Raw genomic sequence first — 11158 nt, 5'->3', positions numbered from 1 at the left:
GTAAAACCCATGTCGAAAAAGAACTATCCGGTCTGAAAAAACTATTGGAAATGAAAGATGGTGTTCCGCTTGAAGCCGAAGTTTATGAAAGCCTCTATGGTTAAAGGTGTGTTCTTTATAAATAAAATGCTGATACCATTTGATGCTTTTTAGTGGCGTGAAATACCAATGGAAACTAGAAGAAAAATGCCTCTTTTATGAGTTAGGCATGAAAATCTTAGTGTATTTCATGGATGAGGGCTACTGCCGTTTTTCTTCTTCTTTTGTCTACTCACTTCTTCTCTTTAAAATGTGCTCCCTCTCCTTGTGTGAGTGGAAGAAGATATATATGTGTAGGTCTGGTTGTATGTGTGTGAGCTTATGTCTATAATATAAAGAAAGGAGTAAAAGTGTAGGAAATGGATGATGAGAAGAGGGAATAGTGTTGGGAGTGGAGTGATGGGACAAGGAAATAGTGCAATGATTGGGTGATGGGACAAGAAAATAGTATAGTGAAGATAGGAAGTAATTTTATTAGATTTGGTCCATGCTTAAAATAAATTCTTCCGACCTCTATGTAATAGAGTGTGTTAAAAATATTACGTATTCTCTAATAAAAATAACATATAGGTTAAAATATCAAGATTAAACATAGAAAATATTAAATACAAAAAAAGTAGAAAACTCGAGTGTGGTAAAAAATTAGGTGCTCACACTTTAAACCATGTATATAGGAATATTAGGCTATTTTATATTTTCAAATCTACCATTGCTAAGTCCATCGGAAATATTATGATGCGAATGCAATACTTTTCACCATGGCAACAAAAAAGAGAATAGCTTAGATCATAAATGATTCAAAAAGTTTGAGAAGAGATAAATAGTAATTTAGTTAAAAAATTATAATTATTAATATTAATTAATTTTGTTAATGCAAAAGTCTTAAAAAGATAAAGTGTTATATGTCTTAGAGTCGTTGCAATATACGGAGGTAGTGCCTTGTATTACGCGGGTACTTCAACTAATTGTGTAAAACAAATTTAAAAGAAAAACAAACGGTCATTCCTTGAATGTATGGTTGTGTAAAACAATTTCTCTTTATCATTCCAAATCTCCCTCACTCTCTCTTTAACCAGAATTATGAATGTATGGTTGGGGTTAAATTTATGTTTGTGAATGTAAATAAGAGAAAAATAAGCGTTTTTTCATTCCTTGAATTATTGGTACTCCAATTATTTCGTGAATATTTGGTGATTTAAGACACCCCCTTCATTTTTTTTCAATGTCCTATCTATTATTTTTGCCACTGGTAATAATAAATCTCCCATAGTCTTTTCCATTTGTTTTTCTTTTTTCTCTCTAAAAACCTGTCGTTGATTCCATCTTCCATTCTTGTAATTACCTTTCTTTTGTCTTTTTTTTCTATTATCAATGATTCCATACCCAAGGATCCTATGTTCTATTTTCATTATTTTTAATGTCTTTCTTTCTGTTGTGATGGGAAGGGGAGATTTGGAGCAACGATAAAGTTGTCTCTGTATGACCTATAGGTCACGAGTTCAAGCCGTGGAATGAGCCACTGGATGCGGCCCTTCCCTGAACCATGTATGAACGCAGGATGTTTCGTGTACCGGGCTGCCCTCTTTCTTTCAGTTGTGTTGGTTTTTAAGGGCTTGAACATTCACCTTATGTTTCATGATACTTAACTACATTATCTAGATTTTATTGTTCTTGTTTCCTTTTGCTGCTAATTTGCCTTCTTGAGTTGGTAATTTTTATTTTTTAAATTTGTCTTTGAATGAGTGAAATCTTTATTTTAAAGATCAATTGTTATGTCTTTCATATTGTTATTCTCTGACTTCAGTTTTTTTTTTTTTTTTTTGAGGTGTAGGAATTCAACAAGAGAGTAGTATACTAAATTGTATATATATTTTTACGCTATCTATATTATCACAGCTTGTGAACTGCAATCATGAGTGGCAACATGTCAGGACCTCTAGACCGACCATTCAGGCCAAGTAAGTTTTTCAACCTCTGTATACAATTCCTTTTGAAAGCAGTTTCTTTTTTCTGAAGCTTTTGTTGAGAAAATACTTGGGTTATGGATTGTTTTACAAAGCAACTAGGTACTTTGAAAAATAACATAACACTAGAGGTTTTTTGCAAAAGCTTATAAAATCAAATGAGGTTGATTATCATTTAGTTAAAGAACTTGTATTTTATAGGAAAGAGATGAGCAAATTATCATGTCTAAGAATATATATATAACAACGACAATAATAAATCCAGTGAAATCCCACAAGTGTGGTATGGGAATGGTAGTGTATACGTAGACATAGAGGACCTTCGGCTCAAGGGAATGTCTAACAATATATAGGAGCAATGAATTTTAAAAAATCTCTTGTTCTTTTAAAGATGTGCAGAAGTTCCTCGTGTTTTTGCCCCAATTCGTTATGTTGTTAGTTTATTTCTGCAACTTATTTGTCCTCTGCGGATGTGTACGGTCCGGGGACATACAAGCTCAACTTATTTTTTAGCTTGCCTATTCAACCGTTGAGCTTTTCTCTTTTGACAGGTCTAGAAAAGATTGACCTTGAAAACCCGGAGCATGAGAGAAAGACAAGGCTTGGGTCTCTCAAGAAGAAGGCAGTTAATGCCTCTTCCAAATTTAGACATTCTTTTACAAAAAAAGGCCGAAGAAACAGCAGAGTCATGTCTGTTGTTTTTGAGGATGAACATGACGCAGAGGAAATAAAGGCAGTTGATGCATTCCGTCAAGTACTTATCTTGGAGGAATTGCTTCCTGCAAAGCACGACGATTATCATAAAATGCTAAGGTGATTAAAGTCATTCTTTTATGATAAATATTTATATATTTATTTGTTATCGTATCCTATCCTGGTGCCAAGGGTTGTTTCTTACATTCGTAATTAAACAGATTTTTGAAGGCCAGAAAATTTGATATTGAAAAATCAAAGCAAATGTGGGCTGATATGCTTAAGTGGAGGAGCGAATTCGGTGCAGACACTATCATGGAGGTAGAATTTAAAAAATGCTAGTGAAAATTTGTGTAGAAAACGTAAACGAATAGTTTTGAGGGACTGAGTTGCTGTACATCTTTATTAGGATTTCGAGTTCAAGGAAAAGGAAGAAGTCCTCAAGTATTATCCACAAGGGCATCACGGAGTTGACAAGGAAGGAAGACCAGTTTATATTGAAAGAATTGGTCAAGTAGATTCCATCAAGCTCTTGCAAGTTACAACGATGGATCGCTATCTCAAGTACCATGTGCAGGAGTTCGAGAGGAGCCTCAATGACAAGATGCCTGCCTGCGCTATTGCAGCCAAAAAGCACATTGACACAAGCACAACTATTCTTGATGTACAAGGAGTGGTATGTTGGAATCCTAAAAATATTAAATTCAAGTGAGATGTACCTGTCGTTAGAATATAATGTGACTATATATATGAATCATGGCGCAGGGACTGAAAAGATTTAACAAATCAGCGAGGGAACTCATTCAATGCCTTCAAACTATTGATGGTAACAATTATCCTGAGGTACTCACTTCTCTTTCGACTAGCTTAAGTCATTAATCTCTTTCTCTCTTTAGTTGTTGTTTTTGTATTAATGATTTGTTGAGTTTCTTTGCTTACTTGAAGTTTTAATCATTGTTTAGAGCTTGTGCCGCATGTACATCATCAATGCTGGATCTGGATTCAGGCTCTTGTGGAACTCTGTCAAGTCATTCCTCGACCCTAAGACAACTGCAAAGATTCATGTAAGCTCATATTCATCGTCACTTCTAGATGTGTTAATTCAGTATATTTCATTGGAATAACAAATTCATCGCTCTTTCTTTTAGGTTCTTGGTAATAAATACCAGAGCAAGTTGCTTGAAGTAATTGATGCCAGGTAAATTTAAGTGGAGTTAAATATTTCCTCTCCTTTCCTAACCTTCTAACATGACTTGTTCATTACTATTCTTGAGCAATAATATCTACTAGAAATGAATTGTACATTACAAGGCAGCTTTCTTGCATAGAGCCTAACGCGATTTGTTTTCACTTCCTTATATCAGTGAGTTGCCAGAGTTCTTAGGTGGCACATGCACTTGTGCTGACAAAGGAGGATGTATGCATTCTGATAAAGGCCCATGGAATGATCCAGATATAATGAAGGTAAATTTCAACATTGTAATTTGGAGGTTTTTACATGCCTAAAAATCTGTGATTAATTTTGTGTCAGATGGTTCGCAACGGCGAACATAAATGTTCAAATAGAATTTTCATCCCATCAGTTGATGAGAAAACAATCTCAGAGGATGCAAATGCTAATCCTAATGTTCAAAGGGATTATGTAGCTCATACTCATCTCTCTCCTGTCCATGAGGAAGTAAGTTATTTCGTCATCCATCAGATATATGTGTCAAGTTTTTCACTTTGAGTATTTTATGAATGTGCTTAAAGCTCCACTAATTGTAACTTTCTTTGTTAATACTTAAGCATTTGATACTAACTCCCTCATACTTTGAAACCAATCATTTTACCCTTTAACCATATTTCAACTTGTCATATTTTCTTTCTTTTATTTGTTATTTCAAATAGAATAAAATAGAATTGTTTGTATTTTAGGTTGGCATGAACAAAAATCACACTAGTGCATATGAACCTGAAGACTTTATGCCTATTGTGGACAAAGCAGTTGATGTAACTTGGACTAAAGCTAAGGGTACAAATTCTTCTCTTAATTAATGTCGCAGCAGATGTTTTGGTGACTTAAATAAATCAACTGCTTCATACATATATGTCTTATTCCATTCTATTATTTCTTTGTTGTATTAACATACTAATTAATATATATAGGAGGAGATTTGTTTCCCATACACGATGCTTCTAAGTCAGCCCAAGGATTTAGCAACCAATTATTCACTGGAGTTATGACTTTAGTAATGGGCATTGTGACATTGGTCAAGATGACCCGAAACATGCCAAGGAAGCTTGCTGATGCTACCATGCTGCAGGCTCATGGCTACGAGTTAAACGAACCAACTATCTCCGCCAATGACTACTTCAGCATGATTAAGCGCATGGAAGAACTCGAGGAGAAGGTCATTATTCTAAGCAACAAGCCTAATGCCTTACCACCTGAGAAAGAGGAATTGCTCAACAATGCCATGAAACGCATCGATACTTTGGAGCAACATCTTTGTGCCACTCACAAGGTATTATTTCATTATCTTTTCAAAGCTAGTGAGCAAATTAGAAACCTCATGGATTGTATATACACTACTAAAAATAGGAATTAGCATCAGACGAATGAAAAATGGTACGAGAGTTCATATGAAACATGTTTTGAGTTTTATTATTTTATTGACAGGCTCTTGAGCAAGCTCTAGTTCGTCAAGCGGAACTTCTAGCATACGTAGAGAAGAAGAGGAAGAAGAAGAAGTTCTTGGGGATATTTTGAGTTTTTTTTTAAGGAACATAAAGATGTATTCTTCTTGAGATGGATAGTCAATATGAAACATCCACTGATTAAAATAGGTTTGGCTAAGGGAATCATCTGGAGATGAGGATGCTGATCATGAAATTAAGAGATTGAGGAGTTTAGAATGTCTGCTCCTGTGATTATCTTAAGAATTAGAAGCAACGGGAGAAAAAAAGGTGAACAAGTGAGAATGGTGTCACTATATTTCTTGTTGGAGTATTGCAATGAAAAATATCATCAAATTTGGAAGGTTTGAATGGAGTGGACTAATAGGGGTCTAGACTCTAGAGAAGTTTAGCCCTTGGGCTATATAAATAAACGGATTGAAGTTGTATACGTGTAAATATTTTCTACACTATCAATGTATCAATGTAGTTAAACCGTTTATAGGTTATTTATCTTTTTTTCATGTCTCCAACTCAAGCTCATTATAGATTTATCGAGGACTTTCCACTAATTTGATAGTATAAAGATTATAATGTCCACCTAAATAGTTTAAACTCCACATTACTTTGTGATGGTAGTTTAGTCAACAACAAATAACTTATTTTATGTTGGGAAGTTAGATCGAATGATTGGTAATATTATAGTTTTATAGAGGTTCAGTAATGATACGAGAATAAAACTTAGTAAAGAGTAACATTTTTATTTTCTCTTCCAAATACTTTAACCATCATCAAGTGTCAGTTGAATATATTTGCGCTTAACACTTTGACTTGGAACCTAATCGCACCTAATACAACCACTTAGGACCTGCCCATTCCTAGCACGGCCACTTGCAAACCTATTCGCGCATAACACGGCCACTTAAAATCTACCCGCGCCCAGCACGATCACTTGGAATTTATCTCTACCTAGCACGGTCATTTGGAACTTACCCGTGCCTAACACAGTCATTTGGAATGTACCTGCGCCTAACATGATCACTTGTAACCTACCCTTACCTAGCACAATCACCAGTTGAAATCGTAATCTATACATCCGCCCATTCTGAAGGGGTTTGAGGAAACAAATGGTTATTTGACAATTTCTTAACTAGTAAGGAAGAGATGGGGCAACCAACGAAATGGCTACTTTTGTATGGAATTTCACCATGTAGATACATTGACTAAAAACGATGCAAAATTGGAAAGCATTAAAGTGTCGAGTCAGTACACAATATAAAGGGGAGAATAATGAAAGCAGGAATGTTACAGTCTTACGGATATATATATATATATATATATATATATATATATGCTTCCGTTATTGCCGCTGAATTAACCGTTTAGATAAAGAAATACTCATAAGAAATTAATTAAAGCCTTATTTTTCCCATCCCCAAGAACAAGAAAAGGGGGAAAGGAGACAAAGAAAGTATCCTCTTGAATAGTACAAAAATCAAATGAATATTTAATACATACCCCAATTTTAATTTCCCCCCATAATTGATTAAAATATTTATTGTAAAAGATATCCTCTAATCCTTAACCTTTTTGAGCTTTTGTATTTGTATACATAAAATATAATGAAATAATTGTGGCTGTCAAAAGTTAGATTCCTAAATATTCTCTCTCTCTAATCTCTTTACTCTATATTGGAGATATTTAATTTTGATATGTAATTTGCTATTTCAATGAATATATTTGTTCCAATGCAGAAAATCATTAATTGCAAATGACAAATATATATTGTGATTCATGAATATAATGATGAATTTTTTTTAATATAAACTTGAAAAAGTTCCCCCTATATGCTAGTTGATATATAGAAGGATTATCCATATGAGACTTTTTCCTTTTCAATTTTATTATGTGTTTTAATTTATTTTTTCAATTTCTTTGATGCTTAGGTTCAACGAAACATAAACTTGGGTCCATTAAGTATGTACCCATGTGTCTGATTAGAGCTAAAGATTATTCCTTATCCAAATCATGAGTTGGAAATGCTATTCAAAGTTCGAATTATTAATCAGATTGTATAGGGAAAAATACGATATGACATGGCCGCTTAAAGGAAGGACACGCGGAACACAAGATGGAGATAGCCATCAAACATAGCTATTTCGCTTGTCACCGGAAGGAATAATGATCATCAAAGGAGTATTAAATACTTTGCGCCCGGTAACATTTAATACGGAATATTTTGCAGCATTAAGGATGATGACCCGTTACAAGGAATTTGGCATTTATGTCTAACGTTACTCTTCATCAATGACCCTCATAATTGATTTTAAAGAAGTGCATGATCTTAGGACCTCCTTCCCTAGACATAACTATAAATAGAGAGCTCAGTTATCATTGTAAGGGGAATTTTTTAGTTAACTTACACTACATTCTATATAGCGTTTTAATACAATTTTGTTCTTTTATTCTCTCACTTTGGATCTGATCATTGTTGTGCCCGGAAACCCTATTTCCGGACTCACTAGCTTTGCCGTTCCATCTACATTGTAAGGCTAAGTATTTTATATTTCATCAGTTATTTCATTACCTTTTGGATCAAATTAATTCACTTGTCTAGAAACCACGAACAAATTCAACTGTACCGTTTTATGGGTAAACAGTTTGGCACCCACCGTGGGGCCTAGACAACCGTGCGATTAAATTGATCCTTGTCTTTTTTACTAACGTGCTTTGATTACTTTGTCTTAGCAAAAAATCACAAAAAATGGCAGATAACATTATTAACAGCACACGCAACCCTGAAATTCAAGGGGAACAACCTCATTTCGAGGATTTAATCAGTGACACTCGCAATGAGGGGAACGCCGCCATACCGGTACATGATAGGCGGTACCCTCAATAGGTTCGGGAGGCAACTCCTGATGATGCTGATGAGGAGCATGTAGCGGATGCAGTAAGGATCATGTAAGAACAACATACAGTCATTCTAGGCCATCTCACGCGGCAGGATCAGGTTATGACGGAACTGAAGCAGGCGCTATCAGGTGCCTCAAATAATGCAAACAGGCGAGATCCAGTTCCTTCTGATGCTCCCACAAACCAAACGACGCGGAGAGTCGACAACAACACTCTCAGGGGCGAAGTTGGCTCCGACGGGGCCGGGGGGAGCAAATCTGGCCTCAACAACGATAACGACCCGTTCAAGGAGGAACTTTATGGTTCATGAAGGAAGTAAATGCCCATATAGATCAAATCCCGGGCGTGCCACCAGTATTGAAAGGCCCGAATTCAAAAAAGAATGTTCAATTACCGTACAAGCCGAGTGCGGCCCCAAAATTAATTTCGAAGCAGTTCAAAATGCCCGAGGTGCCGAAGTATGATAGAACTTCAGGTCCACAAGAGCACATTACCACTTACACAACAACAGTGAAAGGAAATGATTTGGCTCCTCACAAAATTGAGTCTGTGTTGCTGAAGAAATTTGGTGAGACTCTCACGAGGGGAGCTTTAACGTGGTGTTCACTATTACCCGAGTATTCCATAGATTCCTTTGAGATGCTCACGGATTCTTTCATCAAAACTCATGCCGGTGCCAGAAAGGTGCAGGCCCGAAAGGCCGACATATTCAGGATCGCGCAGGGAGAGTTCGAGTTATTACGAGAGTACGTCACTCGGTTCCAGAAGGAAAGGATGTTACTACCGGCGGTCCCAGATGAATGGGCAGCTGAAGTATTCACCAAAGGTTTAAATCCGAAAAGTTCGGACGCTTTCCGAAAGTTGAAGGAAAGTCTGCTCGAGTTCCAAGTGACGGCTTGGGCGGATGTCCACAACCGGTACGAGTCGAAAATAAGGATCGAAGACGATCAGGTTGAATTTACATCATCGACCAAAGGACGGGGGAAGAACAGAGAAAAAATGAAAGATGATATTGACATGGATAGACGGACTTCGAGAGGCCGGTTTTTGCCCGACGAGCGGACAGAAGATCACGGCAGGAACTTCCGAACAGTAGATATGTTCACCGTTGATAGAAGGACCGATCGTGGCCGGAACAAAAGATCGCTGCAGGATAGAGAAGTCTCAGGGTCGCGAAATTCTTTTTACCCAAGGTTATCAGAATATAACTTCAATGTCAGTGTCGTAGAGTTGGTTTCGGCCATGAGGAATATCAAAGAGGCACGATTCCCAAACCCTATAAAATCCGATCCTAGCCAAAGGGATCCCAATTTATGGTGTGAGTACCATGACACTAACGGCCACCGGACTGGAGACTGCCGACACCTCCGGGAAGAAGTGACAACGTTGTTAAAGAATGGTCACCTCAGAGAATTCTTGAGCAATCGAGCTAAAAACAACTATGGTCGGAAAATGGGGGACGCAGAAACCTCGAAAGCAGGAGAAGAACCACCGCACCAAACGATCAACATGATCTTTGGAGGAAATGAAATTAACGGGGTCACCTTTTCGGCAGCGAAGAAGACAAAAGTGTCGATAACTCATAGTAAGAGGCTTCGGGAAGACAATATAACATTCATGGACGAAGATGCAGACGGATTACTACTGCCACACAATGACACACTAGTAATTTCTTTAAACGTGTTGAATTTTAAAATTAAACGTGTTTTAGTGGATCCATGAAGTTCAACTAAAATCATACAATGGAGAGCAGTGGAGCAAGCTAAACTCACCGAAAGCATTATCCCGGCAATGAAACTCCTCGCCGGGTTCAACCTCGCAAGCGTGACAACTCGGGGAGAAATTTTGCTGCTCACAAATGCTGAGGGAGTAATGAAGACAACACTCTTCGAAGTGGTAGATGGATACATAGAGTGTAACATTATCTTGCTGCACGAGATGAAAGTTGTGCCTTCAACATATCACCATTTGTTAAAATTTCTGAAGCCCGAGGGAATCAAACAGATAAGGGGTGATCAACCGGCAACAAGGGAGATGAATGTAATTTCGGTTTTCAGTAGCAAAGGAAACGAACGTGCGGCATAGCAATTATTGGAACCGGCACCTGCCCCCGAACCAGAGGAAGATAACCCAGGGACAGAAAAGTCGGGACAATATCAGATACCAAGGTATTTTCAAGTACCGGAAGAGACGGACGCGACGAAATCCACGACAGAAGAACTGGAGCAGGTTACGTTGTTCGAGGAATTTCTAGAAAGGAAATTCAATTTGGGAATAGGACTACACCCGGAACTCAAGTCTGCTTTTATTGAATTCCTTAAAACTAACGTCGACTGTTTTGCATAGTCGCATGAGGATATGACAGGAATCCCAACAGATATAGCCGTACACAAGTTAAGCTTGGATCTGAACATACCTCCGGTAAGACAAAAGAGCGCCCTATTGCTGAAACAAGGAATAAATTTGTCAAAGAAGAGGTAACATATTTACTTAATATTGGTTCAATCTGAGAGGTAAGGTATCCGAACTGGATAGACAATGTAGTAGTAGTACCTAAGGAAACTAATAAATTTTGCATATGCATAGATTATAAGGATCTTAATAAGGTATGCCCGAAAGACCCACTCCCATTGCCAAATATCGATTAGATGATTGATGCTACGTCCGGACACGAGTTAATGAGTTTCCTTGATGTTTATTCTGGGTACAATAAAATCAAGATGAACCTAGAAGATTAGGAAAAGATTTCGTTTATAACAAATTTTGGTATATATTGTTACAATGTGATGCCCTTCGGGCTAAAAAATGCCGGAGCCACTTATCAACGGCTCATGAATAAGATGTTCAAAAAACAAATAGGAAAGACTATGGAAGTATATATAGACGAC

The 11158-nt window shown here is 37.1% G+C and overlaps 2 protein-coding genes across 6 annotated transcripts; both read left to right on the top strand.

Moving 5' to 3' along the window:
• The first annotated feature begins 1252 nt into the window (after positions 1-1252).
• On the top strand, positions 1253-5887 carry LOC104087205 (phosphatidylinositol/phosphatidylcholine transfer protein SFH3). 5 transcript variants are annotated; one of them, XM_009591615.4, is made up of 13 exons: positions 1254-1288; positions 1871-1997; positions 2555-2816; positions 2918-3017; positions 3106-3372; positions 3462-3539; positions 3659-3760; positions 3845-3894; positions 4061-4160; positions 4228-4374; positions 4614-4710; positions 4845-5203; positions 5359-5887. In XM_009591615.4, the coding sequence occupies exons 2-13, from the start codon at positions 1952-1954 to the stop codon at positions 5446-5448; spliced, it is 1698 nt and encodes a 565-aa protein (XP_009589910.1). In that variant the 5' UTR covers positions 1254-1288; positions 1871-1951; the 3' UTR covers positions 5449-5887. The 5 variants fall into 5 exon arrangements, with proteins under 5 accessions (XP_070043508.1, XP_009589910.1, XP_070043506.1 ...); XM_070187405.1 differs by having other exon boundaries at positions 1272-1288; positions 1865-1997; XM_009591616.4 differs by lacking the exon at positions 1254-1288 and adding an exon at positions 1292-1373.
• Positions 5888-8711: 2824 nt separating this feature from the next.
• LOC138899689 (uncharacterized) lies at positions 8712-9992 on the top strand. The gene has a single exon (XM_070186371.1). It carries the CDS (start codon positions 8712-8714, stop codon positions 9990-9992), a length of 1281 nt encoding a protein of 426 aa, XP_070042472.1.
• The last annotated feature ends 1166 nt before the right edge of the window (positions 9993-11158 follow it).

This window comes from Nicotiana tomentosiformis, chromosome 10 (genome assembly GCF_000390325.3).
Source record: "Nicotiana tomentosiformis chromosome 10, ASM39032v3, whole genome shotgun sequence".
Lineage (NCBI taxonomy): Eukaryota > Viridiplantae > Streptophyta > Magnoliopsida > Solanales > Solanaceae > Nicotiana > Nicotiana tomentosiformis.
The sequence above is the reverse complement of the archived record's forward strand: the minus strand, read 5'-3'. Positions and strand labels throughout refer to the sequence as shown.